At 27.6% G+C, this 27,185-nt stretch overlaps 1 protein-coding gene across 1 annotated transcript; it reads right to left on the reverse strand.

Moving 5' to 3' along the window:
* Positions 1-87: 87 nt before the first annotated feature.
* Positions 88-27,185, reverse strand: LOC100213993 (purine nucleoside phosphorylase). The gene is made up of 6 exons (XM_065820384.1): positions 27,048-27,185; positions 20,139-20,308; positions 19,778-19,881; positions 19,531-19,706; positions 6,289-6,460; positions 88-396 (listed from the first exon to the last, which is right to left on the reverse strand). The coding sequence occupies exons 1-6, from the start codon at positions 27,065-27,067 to the stop codon at positions 178-180; spliced, it is 861 nt and encodes a 286-aa protein (XP_065676456.1). The 5' UTR covers positions 27,068-27,185; the 3' UTR covers positions 88-177.

Genomic DNA, 27,185 nt, shown 5'->3' on the forward strand with positions numbered 1-27,185 from the left:
TGATTATCCTAACTATGCAGTCCTTGCCGAATTTTAAAAGTAGACTCTTGAGTTATTGTTATTTATGGTTCATCAAAAACTTGTAACTTTTGTAAAGTTTAATTTATTGTTTAAAAATTATTAATTTTATAAAACAAACACAATTATTTGGTACAACACCTTTAAAAAATTATAATTTCACTCAATATTTGCAATAAATTTTGTAACTATCTCAAGAACACATTCTGATCTTCGTTGAGCAACTTCAAGCACCTCTGCGTGGTTAGGAGCGTTCTTAGTTTCATAGTCTAGTATACAGTAGTTAGTGATAAGAGATAATCCAAGACATTTGATACCCATGTGTGCAGCAACAATAACTTCGGGTACAGTACTCATACCAACAGCATCACCACCAATCTAAATTTATGGCCGAAAAAAAGGACCATTATAAGAATTTGCATTAATTATTATAAATTATTATCATAAATGTTATACTTTTCCCATTAACTATATTATTCTAAACCGTAATAGTAGATTCTTTAGAAAAAATTGTTGAAGAGTCCTCTACGGATGAAACATAAGAAAAAAAAAAAAAATTTTTTTTTTACTTTTTTATTCAATTATTTTTTATTCAATGTAATTAAACCTTAAAAAATATAAAACTGATACCTTACATCAGTGATTATCAACCACTGCACCTTATAAATATACGTAAGTACTTAGGGTAGGTTAGGGTAATATGAGCACCTTAAGCGAAAATTGGAATATTTTCAAAAATAATTATGCTGGATCCATAATTTTTGTGAATAAACAATTTTTAGGGATCTCACGATCCACTTAGATATTTGGGAACCCGAAATTTTTTCTTAAAAACACAGAGGTTTTAAAAAGGTAGCAAATGTGCTCATATTACCCAGACCACTTGGTAATATGAGCACTTTTGCACATATTACCAGGTTGGTATTTTTTTACTTAATTACACACTAATTAAATAAAAAAATACCAACCTGACAATTAGAACTAATTTTTGGAATATAATGATTCGTTATTAACAAAACTCATCATTAAAAGTTCAAATTTTAAGCCACTTTTTGCTGAAACAATACTGTTATGTTTTCCGCGAAAAAAAAATTAGTTCGTTACTTTTTCAATTTTATTAACTCAAACCATTGAATAATAAAAATTATAAATAAATAAATATTACAATTTTTTATTATGTTTTGTTTTTATTCAAAAAGCAATTAAAACCACAGCTATTTTAGGACTTTAAACTAGGTAATTTCAATGAAAAACACTGGATAATTTGAGCATGCTTATATTACACAAAAATGGTATCTTTAAATAAAGTTAAAACTAAATGTTTTTATGCATTGTTTTTCAAACAAAAATATTTATTCCATTATTATAGCACCAAAATTTTGCGCCACAGATACAGTATTGTGCATATTAATTGCATCAAAATCAAAAACAATAAAAAACCAGCAATTTTTAAATTTTCTTTCTACAATATAGTTAAAACACGGACACTAATATTTTTTGTGTCCTCCTAATGCTGCTATGATTTTCTGCACACAATTTGGCATAGAATCTACCAAATTTTTATAAATGTACTAGATTTCTGGATCTTTAAACCAAATCTGAGGGATAGTTGTGGTAAGCTTTAGTTGTGTAGTCATAATAGTTGTGCAGTCTTTTTTTATAAATGCCCAGAGATTCTTAATTGTAGTCAAATCTGGGGAGGGTATTTGCCATTATGAGATTGTTAGGCTCTCTAGGTGTTATAATTTTCTACCATGAATTTCTTGACTTTTGTGGATCTATTGGATGTGGCTAAATCCTGCTGCAACATTCCGTATCCATTTGGAAACACTTTTAACATCTCTAAAATTAAATGTGTTTGCAGAACCTCAATGCAAGTGTCAGAGTTTATTTTGTCAGAAACTGGATAGAGTGCTCCTGGTCCAACAGCAGAGAAGCAACGCCAAAGCATTTTCTTTTCTGGACACTTGTCTTGTGTCTTATAAGCTCACCATCAGAGCAACAAGCAAACTTTGATTGCTGGCTTTGCATTTTAAAATGTGATTCATCTTAAAATAAAGCCTGCGATCAATAAATAAACAAGTTAAAAATTATCAAGTCTGTTGTTAAATAAACGAATTAACAATTATCAAGTCTCTTCAATTTAATATCTTCAATTTTTAATATTGTTTTTAGTTGTAGATTATACACATATAATAAATTAAATAGCTGCAAATTTAACAACTACATTTTGTTGTACCCTTTTCTCAATTGTTCTTTATTCCATATTTTGTATTTCTTTGTCTAATAGGTGATGCGGAAGTTATCGGACAAATCCTAAACTAATTATTATGCTCAAATAATTTCATTATTTAAGCATAATAATTAGTTTTTGTGGTTTTATGCATAGGCATAAACGTTCTATAAAATATAAACTTTATTATTTGAAACACAATTATTTAAAATGAGGTGAAATGCAGCTGAACAAGAATCTTTTCGAAAGCGACTAAAAATCTTTTTTGTAAATAAACCTATAATAAAAAATAAAAAAAATCGTAAATCATTTTGAAAAGGAAGGACTTGCTTGAAGTACAATATATGATAACCTAAAAAGACTTGAAACTGTTCAATCATTTTCTGATAGAAAGCACCCTGGTCTTCTGACATCCTGGACTAGAGAAAAGAAAGCCGATTTAACGAGACTTGTCAACAATCGAAAAGGGGTCAGTCAGAGAAAAAGAGGTATTAAATTCGGTGTAAATCAATCGACAATTGGTCGTCAGTTAAAAAATGAATATTAAATATAGAAAACGTGAAAAGACTCCAAAATACACTATAGAACAACAAATAAAGGCAAAGAAAAGAAGCAGGAAACTAGTTAACCAACTCCATAACACAAAATCGCTTCTAGTCATCGATGACAAAAAATACTTTTGTTTTGCAGGGGACAACATGCGTGGAAATTCTGGATACTACACAAACAACAAAAAGACATGCCCAGAAAGTGTTCGTTTTATAGGAAAAGAGAAATTTCCAAAAAAATTATTAATGTGGATAGCCATATCTGACCGTGGTATGTCCGAGCCATTGTTTCGCACTTCCAAGACTGTAGCGATCAATTCATCAATCTATATTAATGAATGTTTAGAAAAACGACTTCTTCCATTTATTTACAAGTATCATGGAGACTTTAACTATTTATTTTGGCCAGATTTAGCAAGTTCTCATTATTCTAAAGATTCTCTAAATTGGATGGACCAATATGTCTATTACGATGATAAAGAATCCAATCCCCCAAATGTGCCTCAAGCACGACCAATTGAAAATTTTTGGGGACATTTGGCACAGAAGGTTTACGAGGGAGATTGGCAAGCTTCAACAGAGCAAGTTTTGATTGATCGTATTAAACTAAAACTGCAAGAAATTGATTTAAACTTTTTACAGTTGCATATGAAAGGCGTCAGAGCAAAATTGAGATCAATTGCAGATGGTGGTGTTTTTTCATATAAAAAATAATATATTTTTATTAACAGATAAATGCTTTATTTAAAAAAAATATAATAGTAGTTTGTTTTTTTAATTATAAATAAGTTATTAAAGTTTTTATTTTGTCTGATAACTTCCACATCACCCGTTACAAGATACGCTTCTTCTTCATGGCATCTGTAATGGTTTTTAAGAAAGTTTTCTGGCGTATCTTTATACAGAAATTAACTTCATCCCCACAGTACTCGAGCAGACATGGATGTCATGTGTATCTAAATCATTTATTAGTTGGTTTGTTATCCTCTTTGGATTTTTGATTCTCTCCAGCCTCAGATATCTCTCACTGAGGTCTTCATTTTCGACCACATTTTCATTGTCCTAATGGTGGTAAGCTGCCTGTTGCCATGTAATGCTTCTTGACCCAGCTAACTGGAGACTGATTTCCTGAACATAGTATGGCTATTTCCCGTTGAGATTCATCAGAATTCTGAAGCGAAGTTAACATTTGAGATTATTTTCTTGCGTAGTGTTCATCTTTTTTTATTTACTTTTTTAAAATTTACTTATCCTTCTAACCTTAGTTAAATTAGAGAAAATGTAGAATAAAACAATAAGAAAAAAAAATGTTTAATGCAATTAATTTTCACAATACTGTATATTCAAGCATGATGATATTATTTTAACTACGCGAAAAATATAATAGCGTTTTAATTAGATGATAGCCGCTAATTACTGCATATAAATTTACGCTAATTGTACTGATTTCTGTTATCACCACATAAAGTCGATTCAAATTATACAAAGCAACTTTAACTTCACTGCTTACATCATAAGTACTTGCATAAAATATATACAAGTACTTTTTATACTTGTATATTTCATATATACAAATACTTTCCGTTAAGTAAATAAGAGTTATTAATAATGAAGGAGGCATGAACTTCTTGGTTAAATACTCTTCCGATGTGCTTTGTGATAAGACCGTTAGCTCTTTTTGTAGCACTTTAGTAACTACATTACGTGGTTTCTATTACGCGTTAAAAACAGACAAATACCAAAAAAAAAGCCTGGCAACAAATGTTCCCCCACTACTACCATCATCCAAAAAAAAAACATGTGGATTCAAGGAACCCACATATAACAAGTAGATTTATCAACCATTTATATTTCATTTTGAAACACTTTTTTACATTTTTTCTTTATTTGTGTAAAAATCTATTAAGTTTAATTAAAGAGTAAAATTAAATTAGTGTATTCTACAAATAGAGTGCTCAATGTTCTTAAGAAGGGTTATTTTTAAAATTCATTTCATTTTGTTGTATTGTTTTCTCTAAAGGTCCAGACCACTACAGCCGATGAAAAATAATTCATTTTAATTTTAGGTAATATACTAAAATAACTTTATCAAACCTTTTAAATTAAATTTTTTAAATTTATTTTAATTCAAATTTATGAAAGCAAAAAAACTTGTGATTTTCTACAAAATTGATATTAAATGATTTTAAAATTTTTAGAATGTTCACTGTTGATTTTTTTTCTATTTGAGTTATTTCTAACCTAAATTACTTTAAATCTTTTGCTAGATTTAACACTTTTTGTATTATTAAAATCTAGCAACTTTTTAGCAGTTTTTTTTATCAATACCAAATGATTTTATTATAAATTTTTTTGCCAGTTTTTTAATTGTTGATAAAATCTTTTGGTATTATAAAAAAAACTGTTAAACTGTTTTTAATCAATATCAAAAGATTTTATCATTAATTAAAAAACTGGATGTTGCAACTACAACTGCATTTATTTTTTTATCGTCTTTTTTTTCTATTATCAATCTTCATTAAATGATCTTTCACAATAGAATTTAATATTGAATATAACAAATATTTAATAATTAAGTTAATTACTCGAAGGAAGAAATTAAAACTCATACTAACATTCTTATAACTATTTTTTTTTTAATATATTTAAAATATTAAACTAATGGGGCCAATAATGCTAAGGAAACTACACCTTTTTTTCTTCTTATTGTTCAACCCTTGCTCATGTAGTTTGACAAACAAAGTTGCTGTGCATAAAAACAAGTTGACTTTGCAGAAAAGCAAATTGAATGTGGCACTTCCAAAAAGGTTATGGGTAAATACCATACCTCTTACTTATGAAGTGACAACTCCATCACTACATCAGTTCCAATTTAGTTGTATGACCCAGATGTATGGTTGCTATGTCAACATAAAAAACCAAATGCATGTTTGACATAAAAAACCAAATGTATGGTTGATTTAAAAAAGTTTATTTATTGTGCATAAAAATAAAACATCAGTTTTAACTAAATATCTAGTTAAGTAAATCATATTAAATATTATTAAAATGAAGTTTTTAAACAATTGAAAAAGTTAAATATTTTTATAGTAAAAACATATCTTTAAACTTTTCTCAAACATAAGTCAATTATTTGATCGTGTGTTCAATTATTTGAACATGATGTGTTCAATTATTTGAACATGATGTGTTCAATTATTTGAACATAATATGTTCAATTATTTGTTCATGATGTGTTGAGAAATGCAATTTTAATAAAGTCATCTTGAGTTTGGAGATAAGTCAAAGGTTTAATAATTTTTAAAAAAGATTGTAAATTTTATTAATTCTTCATTTTTATTTACTTTATGTTAAGTAAAGGTAAATTGTAAACTGTGATAAAAATATAAATTGAAAGTAAAATTTCAAAATTGCATTTTAGGCAGTGTTAAAAAATATAAAGTAGAAATATTGAGAAAGTTTTCTAAAGGAGTTTCATATAGCACATACCGTTTGTATAAATCTTAGTTCTGCTGGAGTCTCATAGCAAGGTCCACTAACCATGCAATAAACACCACTTTTTATAAAATCTCCATAGCCCAATTCTCCAGCTATATCTAATGCTAACTTTTGGTAATTATTATCATAAACTCCATTCATAGATGGGAAACGTGGACCAAATCTATAAAAAAAAAAAAAAGTTATACAAACATTAGTGAAAAACCCTTTAAAGATTGAATTAATTATGAAAATTTTAAAAGTGATAGCCATATTATATAAAAATAATTATGTTAGATTTAACAACAAAAAATGAAGTTTTTTTACTAAGAAAGAAAAAAATGCATTTTAACCAATTTATTTGATGATATTTTTATTTTTCAATAAATTTTTATAATATAATAATCATTTTTAAAATGTTCATATAATTTTGCTTTATTTGGGACCCAATATGATACAATTTTGATATATATATTTTTTGATAATATTAGGAACTTGTTATATGTTCAAGGGTTTTGGGGGAACCCGAAAAAATATAATAGTTTTGGGACACCCTAATATATATATATAAAATAGATATAGGTCTATAATTTTCAGAATCAGTTTTGTCATATTTTTAATATAGTGCAGTTATATTTGCTGAATTAAATTGATTTGGAAGTTGACTTTTTTCTATTGACTCCATAAAAATTAGCGTTAGACGAAAAGCGAAAGCAGTAGCACAGTTTTTTAAAATAGATGAAAGTAACTTGTCATTTTGATCAAGATTATTTAGCTATTCAAGAACATCTTCATATTGGATATCTTCAGGAGTTAAATTAAAGGTGGATCATTGATTCTTGTTTTGAATAATGGAGTGCACTTTTTATTTTCTGTGACAAAAACATTTTGAAAAATTATATTCAGTCGATCAACAATCTTCTATGGATCCTGGGTTATTTCACCGTTTGATTGTCACAGAGCTTTTATATAGTCTTTTACATATTGTTGTGAATTCATATATTTATATAATACTTTTGGATTCTTTTTAGCTTTTTCCACAATCATTGATTCATATTTTTGTCTTGCTATGGAAATTTCAAATGAAACTCTTTTCAATAATTGTTTATATTAGTTACAAAGATTTGAATTTTTCCATTTACTAGAACAATTTCTGTATCTTAAATTCTGTTTTTCTCTAATGAGTGAGATAAGTTCTTTGTTCAGGTATAGTTTCTTTGATGATGAATTTATGGTTTTTATAGGAACATATAAGTTACATGCATGAATTAACTCATCATACATTTCTTGAACATTCTTGGTGTGAAAACACTGAAGCCAATAGACACTTGTAAAGAAATCATTAATGCTATTTTAATCTGCTTTTCTACATAAAAATTTATTTTTCTCTGTATTTTTATTCATTGTTTTATTTTTAAGAATAAAATCAAAACTAAATATCTGTATCTGATTTCCACAGATACCATACCAAAAGGGATCTGTCTCCTTTAGGGGATTATTCAGTTTATTTCGCTTTGCTCTGAGTATAAAATCCTGTTGCCGTTCAACCTCTGTTAAATCTGGAAATATATAGATATTTTTAAAACTTGATAGCAATTTTAATTTTTTTGATGAAATTAGTATTTTGTTTCGAAGATTGGAATCAGCCGAGTAAACCAACAATGGGCCAAGCTAGTTAGAAACTTTGCTTCTTAATTGTCTCACATTCTCAAAACTTATGTTTTGAACTCCAATTTCTGTAAATATTTCGAAGACTTTCACTTTATTTTCAGCTACTTTATCATCTAAAGAAACTTTATCGGCTTCTGATACTCCATAAACAATGATATTTTTAGCTCTCTTTTTACATAAATTTAACTCATTTAAAATAGAATTTGCTACTATAAGTTGATTGCTTGGCTTTTTAGTTTGTTGTCCTGACTTTTGAACTTGAATCCAATCATTTTTGCTTGATTGCTTGACTAAATAGATTGTTTGTGCAATGTCGTTTTTAAACTGATTTATTAACTCTGCATAAACTACTTTTCCTGACTTTAACAGTTGCAAACGCTCGTATTTTTTCGTTCTGCTCTATATTATTTATTTCATCAGAAAGTGATAAGAGAAACTGTGAAATTTTTCCACACCACTCATGCAATATTTTTGAAGCTGCTGAATGATTTCCTTGTCCAAAGGCAGACCAGTTTTCTTCAGCCAAAAATTGACCGCCCATTATTTGATGTAGGAGGGCCTCCTCGTTAAAAATTATTATTATTATACTTATTCTTTGCAAACGAATGTGGCTGTGATTTCAAATTTGCGATTATATAATATATATAACCTATTTATATATAATACATATATAGGCCTTGTTAAGAAGCTGTTGGCATTTTACGTACAAAACAGCAATTTTGCCTACTCGTTAAGTCATTTAGGTTACGCTAAAACCTTTTTAAATGTAAATTTAAACAGTCTTTTGAAACAGTTTATGCTGTAATCATTAAGCAGTAGTTAATTGTTGTAAAAAAACAATTTCACTGCAATTGTGAAAAAAGAAAAGAAAGTTAAATAAATTTATTTCTACTTTCCATTTTTAAAAAATTTGTAATTTGTATTTATTTTATCATATTTAAATTAAATTTATGATTAAATATTAATAAATTTAAAATTATTTTATTAAATTTAATTTAAATTTAATAAAAAACTTAAAATGTTTCATTTTACAATTTGATGTAATATACAGGCCTTGGCAGGAGTAAATGAGTGCGTAAGCGGAGAAAAGCTCTCCTAAAATGAATATGGCAAGCTATGTAAGCTGCTCCTCTAAACAGCTTCTTACAAGAGTTTTTGGTTTAACCACAAGCTATTTGTTTATTCATTTAAAAAAATTGCTTATTAAATACAAAATTTGGTTTTAAATTTGTTACAACTTTACAATTTGTAATTTTAATGTTACAAGAATATATACATAACAAGCGCCATTTATTACACGATGAAAAAATTATTTAGATGAGCATTGTCTTTTGGTTTTCAGACAAGCTAACCATTTATTAATCAACAGCATTTTTTTATTTGATAAAAAAATTTGACAAAGGGCTATAAAAGTTTTTACTGCTTATAAAAATTTTTTTATATTTTCTTATTGTAATAGAACGGAGGCATTTTAAGAATTATTACAACAATTAAAAATTCCACAATAAAAGTGAATAATATGTTAAAGTAATTAATATATAAAATATATAATTTATTACATAAAATAAATTACTATTTTGCAATAATTTAGAGTGTACTAACTTTATATTTATCAGTTAGCCCAATCTAATCAAAAACATTTCAATTTGGGCTCTATCTTTTTATTATTATTATTTTTTTTTTTGCAACAACTGTGCTTTTTAAAAAGCATTGTAATTAAGTATTTAATCAATTTTTTTATAATATAAAAAAAATTGATTAAATAAATAATTGCGATATATAACATAAAGAAAAAAAAATTATAACAAAATTTTTTTGTAAAAATGCAAATTTTTTAATTTCAGTTGAAAAATGTCATTTTCTAGGCAGTGAATTCTAAAATAATAATTTTTATAAAATTTCGCTTCTTTTGAGACTCAACATGATTCTTGATAATATTAGAGGCCCACCTGATGTTTAAGAGACTTTAGCTACCTTTAAAAATATTTTGTTTTGAAAATTTTTTAATTAGAGTATTATTTTATCATATAGAATACATTTAGGGTTGTGGAGTCTGCATTTTAAATAATGTGTAAAATTTGGACCACCCTAATATATATATATATATATATATATATATATATATATATATATATATATATATATATATATATATATATATATATATATATATATATATATATATATATATATATATATATATATATATATATATATATACATATATATATATAATAATAATAATAATGTTAAGCTGCGGCAAACAATAAAATGTCGCTTGAAAGGGGTAGCAACCCTTTAGCTCTTTGCCAGATTTTTACAATGAGCTGTAGCAGCAATTCGGTACATTAATTTTAATACTAGTGTTGGCTACAGTGTTTGTCTAAACAATTTATATATATATATATATATATATATATATATATATATATATATATATATATATATATATATATATATATATATATATATATATATGAAGATGAAGTTTATAAAACAAGATAAAAATTAAAAGACAACTTCAAAGATTGAAAATTAAGATAACAAGATGAAGAGAGCGAATTCCAAAGAACTGTTGTTCGAGGAAAAAAATTAGACAAATAAGAATTTTAGAGCAATTAGGAACAGTCACAGTAAAAGGATGAGACTTAATTGAATGACAAGTAACACGACAATGAATTGCAGTTTTGGTCGCAGGCTCCTGTGTTAGCTAACCTATTTATGGGTAAAGTTGAAAACAAATAGATTGAAAAGTATAATGGCACTCAGCCATTGTTTTATAGAAGATACGTTGATGACATTTTTGTATCTTTTCTATCTAAAACTGACAGTATAAATTTTCTTGATTATTTTAATTCTAAACACCATTAAATTCACTTGTGAACATGAACAAAATAGTAAATTACCTTTTCTTGATGTTTGCATTGAAAATCAAAATAACCTCATAACTAGTATATACCATAAAGAAACTTTTACTGGGCTATTGACTAATTACTTTAGTTTTTGTTTTGAATGAAGACTGTAATTTTGAACGAAGAATGCAATTCTGTTCAAAATTACATTCTTTGGTTGTGGAAAAATGGAAACTGAATTAAAAATGGCAGACATGTTTAAAAAGTTATAATCATTGATATAAAATAATATTTGAATAAATAAAGAATTTTTATAGTTTGGAGGCTTAAAATTCAATCATTCAAAAGTTGGAATTCAATTTTATTAAAACTTGAAATTCATAACTTCAAAACTTGAAATTCTGATTTTTAAAACATGGAATTCAATCATTTAAACGTTGGAAACTAGAGAAGATTAGTTGGGTGATAGATGCAATTTATTGAACAAAAAGATTGAATCAGATAAGCAGAGAAGAAGCAAGAAAAAGTAGATAAACTAAAATATCAAGGTTTTTTTTTACTTGCTATCTCAGAGTATTTGTTATTTGAGATCTCTAACTTGTTTTTTAGAAGTGTTAGCTTGTTTACTGACTTTTTATTTTATTTTAATTTTTATATATTTTTCTTTCTAACTTTTTAACTTATTGTTCTGGATTATTATAAGTGTATTTATATTTAGTGTACTACCTTTATATTCATTTATCATACTACTTCCATGATACCTTGGTATGAATATTGTTGCTTATGTGTTAAAATTACTCGTTTTACTTTTTTAAAGTACTGTTTATTGCTATTTTTTATTATGTTATTGCTATACACTATTTGGTACTTTTTATTATAATTGTTGTTGTATTTAGTACTTTTTGTTGTATTTGTTGTACTACTTGCTTTGTTTTATTGTTGTATTACCATTTTGTTGTATTTGTACGTAGTTGCTAATGTTTTATGTTATGTATTATAGCTACTGTATTACTATCTCTCATCTCCTTGAGTTTATTATTATTCATTACTGTTTACAAGCTATATTTCATCTAACAAACTCCATTTTTTTCTAAGATCATAAATTACTAAATATAACCAAATTGTTTTAAATCATAATACCTCACTATGCCATCTAAGACTATTCAATTTGGCTCTCATTCTGTCCTTAAGCTTGACCAAACATTATCACACAAGAATACTAATTTACAATATTCTCTTGACACTACATCAAGTCCACGAAATTCAACTTCAGACCTAAATAATCCTCAAGATTCAATTAATTGTAAATACTATGACACCATAGATTTCAATAAAACTAGTAAATCAAAAAAAAATTCTTTTTTCAAATCCATGCTTTATGCAAGCAGAATTCTATTGGGCCTAGAAATTCTTTTTTTGTTATCTTTTGTAGAAGGAAAAATTACTGTTTTTTTTTTTTTTAAAATTTAAAAATTACTGTTTTTACTAAATTTTTGTTTTTTAACTTAATAACTTAAGACTTAAAAAACAATAGGTTTTGAATCACTGCGCTTTAATGTCTTCGAAACTGCAAATAATTTGCAAATCAATGATTTTTGTGACGTAATACGCAATTCATATCAAATAAATAAAATGTATGGGAAAATACAAATTAAATTTTTGTTAACTTAATTAACTTTTTTTGGTCAAATTTTTCCATTTCCTTGTATTGTCATCGAAAATGATTAAGTGTGCAAAATTTGAGCAAAATTGGTTGAGAAAAAAGCTTTCAAAAATTGATTTCAAATTTTGTGGCACACAAACATATATAGAAAGTAACCTTATATAAAGCATGGAAAAATTAATCCTAATTCAGATCTTTATATTCATCTCAACATTGCTTCTTTACCATATCACATTGATGATCTCTGCAGCTTTATTAGCACTCTTAATACATTACCTCAGGCAATAGGTATTACTGAGTCAAATTTATATGTTAATGATTCAAATATAACAAGCATATCTATAAATGGTTTTAACATTGAGCATTGCCCCACTGAGGTTAAAAAAGTGGGTGCTCTTCTATATCTAAACTCTAACTTAAATTACATAGTTCGCAACAACCTTAAGATCTTCTCTTTCAAATATCTTGAATCCATTTTTGTTGAAATTATAAAGCCTCACTTAAAAAATATAATATATGGCTGCATATATCGACATCCGCCTATGAATCAAGACGATTTCACTAATAATTATTTAACTCCACTATTAGATAAGCTAAATATTGAAAAAAAAAGTATTTTACTTATGGGGGATTTTAATATGGATATACTAAAATATAATGAATCAAATCCTATATCTAGCTACCTTGACTCGCTTATTTCTTTTTCATTACATCCTGTTATTATTCTACCAACACGCATAATAGCTAAATCAAAAACACTTATTGATAACATCTTTATAAACTTCAATTCACCTGACCAAATTTCTGGCAATCTTACTATTTCAATATCTGATCATATGGCTCAATTTATCTGCATTCCAAAAAAAACTAATAACCCTAAAAAAAGTATATCCTACAGGCGATGCTTCAAGAACTTTTACAAAAATATATTTATTGAAGATGTTTCCAACATTAACTGGGCCCTATATATTAAAAAAGATGATGATGTAAATCAATCTATCAGTTTTCTTTTAAAGACATTAGATCAGCATGCTCCATACAAAAAACTAAGCAGCAAATTAAACTTAAATCAAAACCATGGATCACTAATGGCATACTTAAATCTATTTCTATTAAAAACAAACTATATAAAAAACACACAAAATGTAAAGATATTAGTACTAAAAATGAAATGTTTTCTAAATTTTTAGTTTCTAAATTTTAAGTTTTATAGAAACAGAATAAGCAATCTACTAAAAATTAGTAAAAAATCTCAACCTATTTTAGTAAAAACTTAAACAATATTAAAAATACTTGGAAAGGGATAAAAGAAATCATTAATATAAAACCTTCCTACTATAGTTCAACTCTCAAACTTAAACTGAAAAAAAATATTATCACAGATCAAAGTACTGTATCGAATATATTAAACAACTTTTTTGTTACTATCCAAAACAAACTTCAAAACAAAAACATACCTTCAACATCCAAATTTACTGACTATATCAACTCTCCGAATTCTAATACGTTCTTTATTGATCCTGTCACAGAAAATGAAATCTCTAATCTTATTAAAACCACTCTTAAAACTGGAAAAAGCTTTGGTCCTAATAGCCTTCCTACATTCCTTCTTAAACTTATTCCAGACATAATCTCTAAACCTCTCAGTATTATTATAAATAACTCATTTCAAAATGATTTATTCCCAGATGCTTTCAAAGTTGCTAAAGTCATTCCAATATTTAAGAAAGGTTCTACAATGAATATGTCTAACTACCGACCTACCTCTTTTCTTTCAAACCTAAGAAAACTCTTCAAAAAAGCTATGCATAAGAGGCTCTATGCATTTTTGAATAAATTTAAATGCCTTTACAAACACCAGTATGGGTTTCGTGCTAATCATTCCACGACTCACTCACTTATTAAAATTACTGAGTCAATTAGAAAAGCTCTTGATAATAAAAACTTTGCATGCGGTGTCTTTGTAGATCTACAAAAGCTTTTGATACAGTAGATCATTCTATCCTACTCAAGAAATTAGAATATTATGGAATCAGAGGTATACCTCTTAAATGGTTTACCTCCTATCTTCACAACAGATCTCAGTTTGTATAAGTCGGTGACTCAAAATCTACTCAAATAAAATGTTCCAATGGTGTTCATAAAGGTTCAGTATTAGGACCACTACTTTTTCTTCTCTATATTAATGACCTTAATAACTTAATTAAGTATGCAACTCCTTACCACTTTGCTGATGATACTAACTTGCTCATTATCAACAAATCTTTAAAAATAATTAACAAATACATTAATCACGATCTTGCCAATTTAATTCAGTGGCTTCGCTCAAATAAGCTTTCCCTCAACTGTAACAAAACTGAGCTGGTCATATTCAAATCTAAAAAAAACAAAAATCCATAAAAATTTAAATTTTAGATCAAGTAGCCAGAAAATTATTCCTGTAAACTCAACCGATTTTCTTGGAATTATAATTGATTCCAACATGTCGTTTGTATCCCACCTCAAAGACTTCGCCATAAAATTGAGCAGATCAAATGGAATGCTGGCTAAAGTTCGCCATTATGTCAATCTGAAAACATTATCAAATATATATCATGCCATTTTTGGCTCGCATATACAATATGCTTGTCAAATATATGGACAATCTCAACAGCAAGAAGTTTTAAGGATATCTCGTCTTCAAAACAAAGCTTTAAAAATAATACATTTTCAGAATTACAAATCCAATCCTAATGTGCTTTATCTTACTTCTAAGATAACTTAAACTATGTGACCTTGTTCAATTTTTGAATTGCCAGTTTGTCTGGAACCACCAACACAAAAACCTACCTCTTACCTTCAACAATTTCTTCCCAAAAAATGCAAATAACCGATATTATCTTTGATCAACTGATAATCTGAATCTTACAGTCTTAAATCATCGTTCTGTTACTTATGGATATAAGTCCATAAAAAGCCAAAGTATAAAATCTTGGAATAACCTTCCCTATGACCTAAAAGCTCTCCATTCAATCTATTTTTTTAAGAGTAACCTATTTCATTCCTTCCTAATTAAATACAGTTTATAAATCCAAAGATATGTGTATCTATGAATAAGTGTTTGTGATAAACGCATGCAAATAAATGCGAGTGTATATGTATGTATGTGTATATGTATACATGGATGTGTATGTGGGTATGTGTATGTTTGTATATATTTATATGTGTATATATATGTGTGCGTGTGTATGTAAGTATATATATAAATATATATATATATATATATATATATATATAATATATATATATATATATATATAATATATATATATATATATATATATATATAAATATATATATATATATATATATATATATATATATATATATATATATATATATATATATATATATATATATATATATATATATATATATATATATATATATGTTTGTGTGTGTGTGTGTGTGTGTGTGTTTATATATGTGTCTATATATGTGTGCATGTAACATAAAGTGAGTATGAACATAATTTTATATTATTATATTTTCATAATTACTGTAGTGTAAGGTTTTTTATATAACCAACATTATTAATATATTTGATTATCTATTTGAGTTAATAAATCACAGTATCATATATATCACATTAATAAAATATGATAATAATATAAATCACATTAATAAAAGGTGTATTTGTGTGACTAATACTAATTTACTATTATTCTTTTTATGATTATTGTAATTATTTTTATTGCTGTCATTTTATTTTTATTATGATCATTATACTCTTATCATTGTATTGTTATTATTGTTGCTACTACCACTCTTATTATTATCATTATTAGTATTTTACTCCTTTAACTTTTAATGTTTGTTTTGTTACAGCTGTGGACGATTAATATTACTATTAGCATTAACAATATATTTAGTAGCTTTTATTTACAAGGTTTTTACTTAAGATTAATACATGTACTATTTGTAAACTTCCGTGAATGCAACAACTATTTCAGAACATATGAATTGATTGATTGATTAGCTTTACATCATTTCAATACAAATTGGGGTTAATTAAAACTCTCATTGAAAGTACATTTAAAATAAATAACACCTGGGCAGGATTTCATGAAAATATTCAGTCAACTAAAATAACTTTACTTAAGAATCAATATCCTAATAAACTAATAGATAATTCCTTAAAAATATTTGGATTTTAAACATTCTGAACCTTTTGAAAAACCTAAATATGAATGTAAATATTTTAAATTACCTTATATTGGTGAACAATCTTTAAACGCTCAAAACAAAATATCGGAGTTATTAACTCCGATAATTTTTGCAGCTGTTTTGCAGAGAGAAATTTATCATAAAATTGGCATTTACTTCTACTAAAATTCAACAGTTTTTTCATTAAAAGATATTATTCCCATAAATTTAAAATCTAACGTTTATAAATTTAATTGTGCAAACTGTAATGTTACATAGGGCAAACTGTCCGACACATTTCTCAACGTATTGATGAACACTTTAAGTAAGATAAAAAATCACATATATTTCAACATATTAAATCCAACATTGATTGTTTTAATAAAGCAACTGCAGAATGTTTTACCATTCTGGATTCTGCCAATAGGGAAACTGAATTAGAAATTGAAGAAAGTCTGTATATAAAATGGCAGAACCCTGAGTTAAACAAACAAGTTAGGCACAGAGGTATTAAATTGTTCTAATCTAACTTATATTAACATCCTGTCCTTTATTGTACATTACCTTTTGTATTTTTATTATTTCCTTTGTATATTTTTTAGTTTAATTATGTATTATAAATAGTTATTTTTTAACAACAACTTTTAATGGATTTTTAATTAATTTGTAACCTATATATTGAAAAATTGTATATTGGTCATTTTAAACTGATGATGAACTTTGTAAGTTCGAAACATGTATTTCAAACTAAAAAGTGTTTTTTATTTCACTAAAATAATATATATATATATATATATATATATATATATATACATATGTATATTTTTTTTTTTAGATTATTCACCTCCCCAAGGCCCGAGGGGGGCCACTACAGTCGAGTAGGCTACTCATTTTTTTGTGTTTTTTATTTTTTAATTCTTATTCGTGGTGCAACCCTCTCTCAACTCTTTAACTCCGAAACACGAACCTTGCCAAGCAAGGCCGCTGCGTGGAGAAACTAAGTTGAGCGCGGTACTTCCAGGGACGTGGTGGGAGTGGAACTCCGAACCTCTCGCTTACAAAGCGATCGCTCTTACCACTACACCACTACCGCATAATATATATATATATTATGCGGTGTATATATATACTGCATATATATATATATGTATATATATGCATATATATGTATATATATATATATGTATATATATGCATATATATATATATATATATATATATATATATATATATATATATATATATATATATATATATATATATATATATATATATATATATGAAGACCTCAGTGGAAAAACCGGCGTTGTCACATTTAAAAAGTATTGAGAAACTATTTATTGATCATTAATAAAAGTCTTTATTTAAAGCAAATGAAACTAAGCAATTTAAAAAAATTTATATTATAATTATTTTATTTAAAATTTATTCAAAACAAAACATTTTGTAATTTTTTATACAAAAATTTTTTTTTCTTTGCTTTAAATAAAGACATTTATTAATGATCAATAAATACTTTCTCAATACTTTTTAAATGTGACAACGCCGGTTTTTCCACTGAGGTCTTCATATATATATATATATATATATATATATATATATATATATATATATATATATATATATATATATATATATATATATATATATATATATATATATATACTCACTAAACATCATCAGCGATATTGTGAAGCAGTTCCGCTTTCTCATAAATTATTTTTAACCTTTTAGCGATGAAAGAGCGATGTTTTGTTCTAAACGTAATTTATTTTGCTTTAAGTTTATCGCGTTGAAAGTTATTTTCTTTTCCTAGTTTTTTTTTTGTAATTGTCTCCCATTGGTCCAATTAATCTTTTTTGCGCTTTTTTAGTTTTTTGGAATGTTCTTAAACAACTAAAAAATCTGGCCAGTTTTTCGCAATTTAATATTATTTCCGTGGTCAGTTATCGAGAGCTCCCACTTCCCGACCAAGCCTGAATTGTAGTAGATAGCACAAGAGACGCTAGTTCTTTAGAGCAGCCCCCATTTTAGTATTTATATAAAAGAGAAAGAGAAGCAACATTACAAATATGTGACAATGGGTAAAGGTTGGCTGCAAGCTATCATTCAAAGATCCGCTTCAGATATGGCAACAGTATTTCTTACAAGGGTGGATTTGAGATCTATAGAGATAAAGAATCTGGAGTAAGAAAATAAAGAGAAGCAAGCACAATAAAGAGAGTTAACCTTGCCTGATGTTAATTTTGCAATGGATTTGATATATGGTTTCCAAGAGAGATTGAAAGTAAGAGTTAATCCTAGAGGACGAAGGGTTGATGACTTGTTGAGCACATTACCCTTTATAAATATAGGAAGATCTATATTACTGCAATAACAATTAGCTGAAAAAAAATTAAGTTAGACACCCTCTATATATATATATATATATATATATATATATATATATATATATATATATATATATATATATATATATATATATATATATATATATATATATATATACCAGGGGCTATTCTAGACTGTTTTCTACAGCGCCAACTGTATTTGGGCACTGCCCAAATTTAAATTAAGGACATTTTTTTTTTAATACAAAAAACGTTTTTTTGGATAATATTGCATATATATTAAAGGAAATAACCTTACGGCGAATGTCAGTCCGGGGCTACCGCTGCCCAAATTTTTTTTCTAGAAAAGCCCCTGTATATATACATATATATATATATATATATACATATATATATATATATATATATATATATATATATATATATATATATATATATATATATATATATATATATATATATATATATATATATATATATATATATATATGTATATATATACACACACACACAAACATACACATATATATACCTTTCATCATTTAACCCTACTAATGGACTAATTCCAGCTAAACACGGAATTCCAATATGGTCCTTAATTACCATGATATCACCAACACTGAAGCCTCTGTTAATACCACCTGCTGCATTTGTGACAATTAAAGTTTTAATCCCTAGCAAAGCCATAACTCTAACAGGTAAAGTGCTCTAAATCAATAAAACATATTAGTATTGATCTTTATTACGTATATAAGTAAAATAATTCACTAATTTAAAACCTTATTAATTCCATGGCCTTCATAAAAATGAAATCTCCCTTGCAAGCATACTAAGGTTTTCCCTTTTATTGTTCCAAAAACTAATTTTCCAGCATGACCCTTCACTAAATAATAAGCAAAATGAATATAAGTATTTAAGAAAAACTTCTTAAAGAAAAAATACACCCAGATAAACATCACTTGTTAAATACCTTTTGTCAACAACAGCAAAAACGACAAGAGTAAAACAACAAAAAATAACTTTGTTACTTTGAGTACTGATTAATAATTACAAAAATTCTTAATTACAAAATTTATGAAATCATCTTTAAAATAAAATTTTATAACTAAAAATTTATTCAATATAATAAAATTATTCTACCTGTGCTGACTGGAAATCCTGGAATGTCTTCATAGGAAAACTCTTCTTTGTTTTCGATATTATTTACTAAACCCCCAAGACCTGATCCACAAATAACCCCAATAGTTGGTCTTAATTGTGTTTTTGAAAGAAGAAAATCTGAAATGCTTTTAACTTCTTCAAAATTGTGCCTGAAATTGATAAACATAATACAAGCAATTTAATTAAAAGTTTTCAGATATAGGTGTAGAATATAAATTTGGTAAACAGTAATTCAAATTTTATTATATACATTTATTGATCCTCTGAAAAGAAACTTTGCAACATGAAAAAACAAAGTAATCTAATTGTGAGTGTCAACTATTATATTTTTACTTATTACAGCAAACAAAAGAAAAAACATCAACTTTTAATTATTGTAAAAACCATGTAAAATGGTTAAAACTGTAACCATTTTACATTAAACAATTTTTGTTTATTAATGTTTCAAATCAATAATTGAAACTATTCATTAATAAATATTTTTCATTCCATTATGAAAGTACCTAAAAGTAACTGATTGTAAAAGAATTGACAGATCAAGAATGGACATGGAAAAGAAAGACATGTAGGCAATAATAACATTTTAGAGACCTTTTTTAGTACATTAATATTTAGGTCCTTTTTTAAATAAAAGTTAGTTGTTGCTACAGATCAAAATATATCTTAAACAATGTTAGTTTATGTAAATAGAATAACAATAAACACAACCAACAACAATATAAAAAAAAAGAATGTTATATTTCAATGAAAATTAAGTGCCAATGAATATAAACATAACTTTCAGGTTCATTTCTTAAAGTAGTCTAGCGTCAAACATCTCCCAGTTTCTGGTTGGTAGAATTTCTTGGGGATACATAACCTTGTTGAACATTTCAATAGTTGATCTCCTACAACTTCGACATTCAACAAGGGTGGCATCCCTAGATCTGGTGAGTTAGTTGAAAGAGACACTTGCATATAATACAGAAGTAGTGGTGTTGTTGGTAGAAATGGTGGTACCGTTGGTGCTGATATAGAAGGCAGTGGCAAAACTGCAAATGGTGCTGGTTTCAGTTAGGATGGTGTGACTTTGCAGCTACTTTTTGGGAATACTCTGTAAATCAAATTGCAGCTAATTTCTGGGAATACTCTGTAAAGCCTATTGGCTGAGTTATCATGACTAGAGCTTGTCCGTGGTGGTGTGGTCAATGCAATTTTAGTTTTGTGTGACTTTAGTGGGTTGTAAAATTTACACAAAAATTTTCTATTTCTCACTGTTAGTCAACCTGTTCCCTCAACTTTGATAACGTATTGGTCAATTTCTTTACATTCAAAAATTTTTCCACTGAGATTTCATTTTTTAGGGTAGTTCCTTACTTGGTTTTGTATGAAAGCACTGTCTCCATCATGTAGTGGTGTAAGAAAACATGTATGTTCTTGAAGTGATTTAAAGGTCTTTGCATATCTTGTTCGTAGTGCTTTTTCTTTTGCAGACCATGCAAGTCTCCATGTTTTCACGAATTGGTCATTGCCAAACATTGGTATTCTGGTTTTTATCCGGGGCATGGCGTCACAAATGGGATGGCCAAATAAAATTTGAGTGGGGGACAACTGACAAGTAGGGTCTGGTGTGTTTCTTATTGTGAGCATTGCCTTCACAAAAGCATTATTATTGAGATCACCATTTGGTCCCACATAATTTTCAAGGAGGCATTTTGTTGGTTTAACTGAAAGTTCAGCTCTTGCATTAGATTGTGGGTGGTGGGTTGATGAAATGCAATGTTATACCCCATTGTTATAAAAACTCTTTCGTTTCTCCAGCGGTAAATTGAGAACCACCGTCAGTTGATATTTTGTCTGGGACTCCAAATGTTGTAAATAGTTTATGTAAACACATGATAAGACCTTTTACACTTATTTTTGATGTTTTGATTGTTATTTTTGTTGTATTTTATTCTGTAGGCGGCTCATCCAGAAAGTCTCCAATGACCAGATAATTTCAGCCATGGAATTTAAAATAGTCAGAAAATATGCATTCAAATGGCATCACAGAGATGTGAGGTTGGATGGGTGGTAGTCGTGCATTAGAAAGTGCATTTCAACTACAGCTGCAACAGCTGTATGTGATACCCAGCCAGAAAATAGTAGTTTGAACTCTGGCCATCATACTCCTTGGTGTGCTGAGTGCAGTACATCTAATATCTCATTCCATAAAGTATGTAGGCTTACAATTCTGTATATTATAACCCAATTGGACACCATCAAGTCATTGCAGTATTCCCAGAATAGTAAAAGATTTGGTATGAAATTGTTTTTATCTTTTGGGAAACCATTTTCATTATAACTTAACATTAATGCTTTAAAATCAGTATCCTTTACTGTCTTGACTCTGACACTTTCCAAATTTCCTCCTAGCATTTCGCCCTCAACTGGTGCGTATCGTTGTTCCGCAGATGACAAGAATCTGAACTATGCAGAGTTATTTTCCATCTTTCAATACAGCAGTCTGCAAATGTTTTTGGCTTAGGTAATACCCTATCCTCAATTTCGAATAATCGCATCTAAACAGGTCTTCTTTGTATTGTCAAATATTTGGACCCTGTCTTTAATTGTGTTGATAATCTTTATGATGAGTTTATCTGACCAACAGAATTTTGATTTAGGGCTGAGAGGAACTTTAAATGTGGCCATAATTTCTTAATGTTTGACGTAATGTGATACTTGGTTTACTAAGCTGAACCAAGATCGAATGTCTGTTATTGAGGATGGTGTTAAAAATGATCTAATGGCAACAATATATTTAGGCAATGGCATAACTCCATTTTCAGATATTCTAAAACCTGCGTCCACTATTCTTTTAACAAATTGGAATTTTTGTGGATTTAAAATGATTCCAGCTTTACCAACAAGCTCAAGGAATTCAATTGTCCACCACCAATGTCATCTACACATCTTTGTTTGCCACTAAAGTCTGCTACAACTTCATCAAAACGTCTGCTGTAGCCATTCCTGCTGGATACAAAACCTTGAGTAGCTTGGATGTATTTATAGCGCTCAAAAGATGTAATGAAGGTGGTAAGATGCCTATCTTCAATCCATATTGGAACATTATGATAACCATTCCATGCGTCAGTTACAGTTTTCCATTTTCAAAAACTCCTAGAGATTCATAACAAAATAAATCCTTTTCCACCTGGTCTTGTCAATGAATTAGTATGGTGGCTGGAGTAAATGCTGCAACTAGTTTGCCATTTTCTTGGATTAATATACTTACTGGAGGTCCCCGATATCAGGTAAAATCTGGTGTGGACATGTGTTGAATGTTAAGGCAGAGTTCTGAGAATTTTGAGGCTTCTTTCAAGAAGCCAAACTTTCATCAGTTTGTTGTTTTCAGAAGAACAATCATATGGAAGTTTGATGCACCTGGTGGGAGACTTCTTTTGGGACAATCGCACACATGTACGGTATTATTTTCACTGGATGTTTTGGTCTCTTTAGTCTAGGGGCCTGAGTTAATAGCTCCATTGAGGGCACTGCCTATCTCTGGAAAATCTTGATACCCAATTGGGTCATTGCTTCTTTAGATAAGTAGAATCCGTTTACATCTGGACTTGACGGAAAAAAACACCTACTGTCAGATGGGGTAATATGGCCAGTTTAGCATATTTAACAAATTTTGGCTAAATTCTGCTAAAGTTCTAAAGATGCAGTGGTCTAATCTATATACTTTTTATAGCCAAATGTTAATCTGACATTTCTAATGTCTTAATCGGTTGCAGTATGCCATACCCATACTAATACCATAGAGCAAGTGGACGAGGCTATGAAGGCTATTGCTGCTGGTATTCCAGTTAAAAGGGCCTCGGAGACCTACAGAGTATACAAATCAACTCTTAGAAATTATAGTTGTGGTAAGATCAAAAATAATCAGACACCTTGTTGAACTACTATTCTTGCTGAGTAAGAGCTTGTCATTTCATTCAAAATTAAGCAATGGCAAAGCACTTCATTAGCAAGATGAAGAGCTTTGGGATCTGGCTGCGTTAAAACACTTCATAAAAAGTATCTTTCACAAGCAAAAGTGAACTTCTCTGGGCAAGATTAGCCTAGAGAGTTGTTCAGAACATTTTAAAGAGCCATGCAGCTGTAAGTGAAGAACAGCTTGTTTTTTATGTGTTTTTTTCCGCAATCTGCACAACCTAATCAAGAACGTTGTTCTTCTAATATAATGAAATATGATATAAAATATTATCCAAACTATGATATGATAATATCAGCAAAAACCCTGGCTCCAAGAAAATAATTTACAGAAAGGCAGCTCTCGGAATTAGGGCTGGCATTCGGCAATGCCAACCTCAAAGTGTTTGAGGTCAGCAAAAATTTGCCGACCTCGGTTGTATGTTTTATGGTAGCACCTTGGGGCAAATTTTTTTTGCTGGCCTTTAATAATTTAAACCTCACTTTTCCTAATTCTGAGGGTTGAAAAGGCCACAAGACATTCCAGATATCATTATAAAGATTGAAGTATCTTTGCAATTTGTTAGGAATTTTTGTATTTTATTGTATTTGTATTTGCATTTCAAACTTTATTTTAAAAATCTAGTTTAAGGATTTGAAACATAGTTCTTTTAATTTCATAAATATGAATTGCAATGTTTTGTTGTTTAAATTAGGTTTTTTGTTAAGTGATTTAACTACGCTATACTTTGATTTAAAAAAAAAAATTTTTCATTACTAAACTTTAGTTAATGTTTTAGAGCCACATTCCTGTTTTTCACATATAATATGCATCTTAAATAAGTAATTCTTGAATAAAGTTTATAGAAAAGTTTATTGAAACAACTTTATAGCTTATACTTTTTTTTTTGCTTTTTTTTGATATCTAGTTTTGTGATTTGCTACCTTCATTAATTTCTTAAACATATATTGAAATGTTTTGTTGTTTAAATTAGGTTTTTTTGTTAAGTGGCCAAATCACTCCATTTTTGGATTTTTCAAAAATGATTTTTAATAATAAGTTGTGGTTAAAGTTTTAAAGCTGCATGTCTGATTTTCACGTATAATGTGCATCTTGTAGGAGCAATTCTTAAATAAAATCTATAAGTTTATAACTCTTGTATTTAGCAAATTATTGAGAAAAAAAAAGTCAAAATTTGGCCATGTTACTCCATCTAACAGTACTGAAACATTTTAGTCCCTGTGTAATAAAAAACTAACATAAACAAAAGTTAATTGTTGCTCCAGATCATAATAAAAGGTTGTTATACATAATATATATGAATGTTATGGGAAAATGTTTAGATTTGATTCGTAATTTTATAACTATATTGTGTTATTGCATTTTACATGGATTTGACATTATATTTAATTACAGTGCAATACTTTGAAAAAATCTTAATCACACAATTTATCTTTGACATTATAACTTTGCATTAGCACTTTTCTGTTTAGAAAAAGTTCAGAAACTAAAAAACCTAGTTTATATAATTACACAATTGAGCTTAAAAAAAATTCTCAAGGATAAAGAGTAGATTGATGTCCCCTTTCATTTTGTAAGTATTTCACCCCATAGTATAAAAGTAAGGAGTTTAAAATTGTAGTGGTGATGCTAAGGTCAACAAAAGTAAATGCTAAATTTAACAATATAATAATCTAATCACTAAAATATTGAACATGGTTACATTTTGGTTTTGCTGTTCAGCTGTGCTACTGTGCACAAAAAAAATTATTTATAAATAAAATTATTTGTAAAAATTTGAAGTAAAATTATTTTTTAAATGCTTCTAAACTTAGCAACAAAAAAAAAAAGTAATGAAAAAAAATCTTTCGCTTATTAAGATTTCCCTTTTTTTGATGTAAAAGTGCAGATGTTATTCAAAAAAAAAAATCTGTATATTTGATATTATATCTGTTCAAGTTCACTAAACTTTTGAAGAATAGAAATGTATTAGAGTACCAACCTCAATGGACTTAAATTCTTTATTAGTGTTATTTATATACTTTTGTTTTATTATTGTTCCTAACCTTTTTTTAAAGAAAACTATAAAACTACTAAGAATTGATTTTTATTTGGGACTCTATTAAGCTACTACTATGATTGCTTGTTGAATTTGAAAAGGCAGAAATGTCACAAAATGACAAAAAAAAAAAAAGACTTAGTTGCACTTGCACAAATGTTGTGCATGAACAACCAATGCAGTTTTTAGATTAGGAGAGTTATTCTAAGAACTTAATGTATAAAAACTCTGCTATTATTATGTTAATTATTATTGCCGCTATTATGTTTTCATTTAAGCATGTTTAAGTTGCATGTGTATATCAGTGTGCAGCAATTATTAAACCCTGGGACTTCTAATCAATAGTCAAACAAAAAAGAAAATATTTGCCTAACTTATTTAAAAAAGGTTTTAATAACACTGCCTGGGTCATTTGTGTTTATTTTGACGAGATAAGAAGTTCTGATTAGAATAAATGTACTAGACTTCAATTTACTGTAAAATATATTTACAAACTTTAATAAATAATTTTTTTTTCAAAAACAGTCCATTTTGTTAATCTAACCAAAAAACCAGATAAATCCAAAGCAAATTTTGTTAATCTAAGCAAAAAACCATATAAATCCAAAGGCAGAAAACATAGCCGCCAGTTTAGTATTAAAACAAGTTTGCAAGTAGACCACGAATACTCTAAATGAATGTTTCAAATTAACCAACTCAAGAATTCTATTTTTTTAATTCAGTTTCCCTCTAGTTATTTTTTAAGATGAAGAAATAACTAATTTTTAAATATAATTTTAAATAGTTATAAACATTAAACGTATTTTACGATTATCGTTAATTATTATTTTATAATTACAGTTTTTTGATTAATAAATCACAAAAAAAATTTATAAACAAAAACGCTACTAACCCTTTACTTTCTCCAGCCATTTTTTATTAAATGTATTACTAAATAAAATTATTTTAATATTTACTATTCAAAAGAAAATAGATATACTAAATGAATTATTATAACTACATATACTAAACAGATTAAAATAAAAAATAA

Source organism: Hydra vulgaris, chromosome 15 (genome assembly GCF_038396675.1).
Source record: "Hydra vulgaris chromosome 15, alternate assembly HydraT2T_AEP".
In the NCBI taxonomy this organism is placed as follows: domain Eukaryota; kingdom Metazoa; phylum Cnidaria; class Hydrozoa; order Anthoathecata; family Hydridae; genus Hydra; species Hydra vulgaris.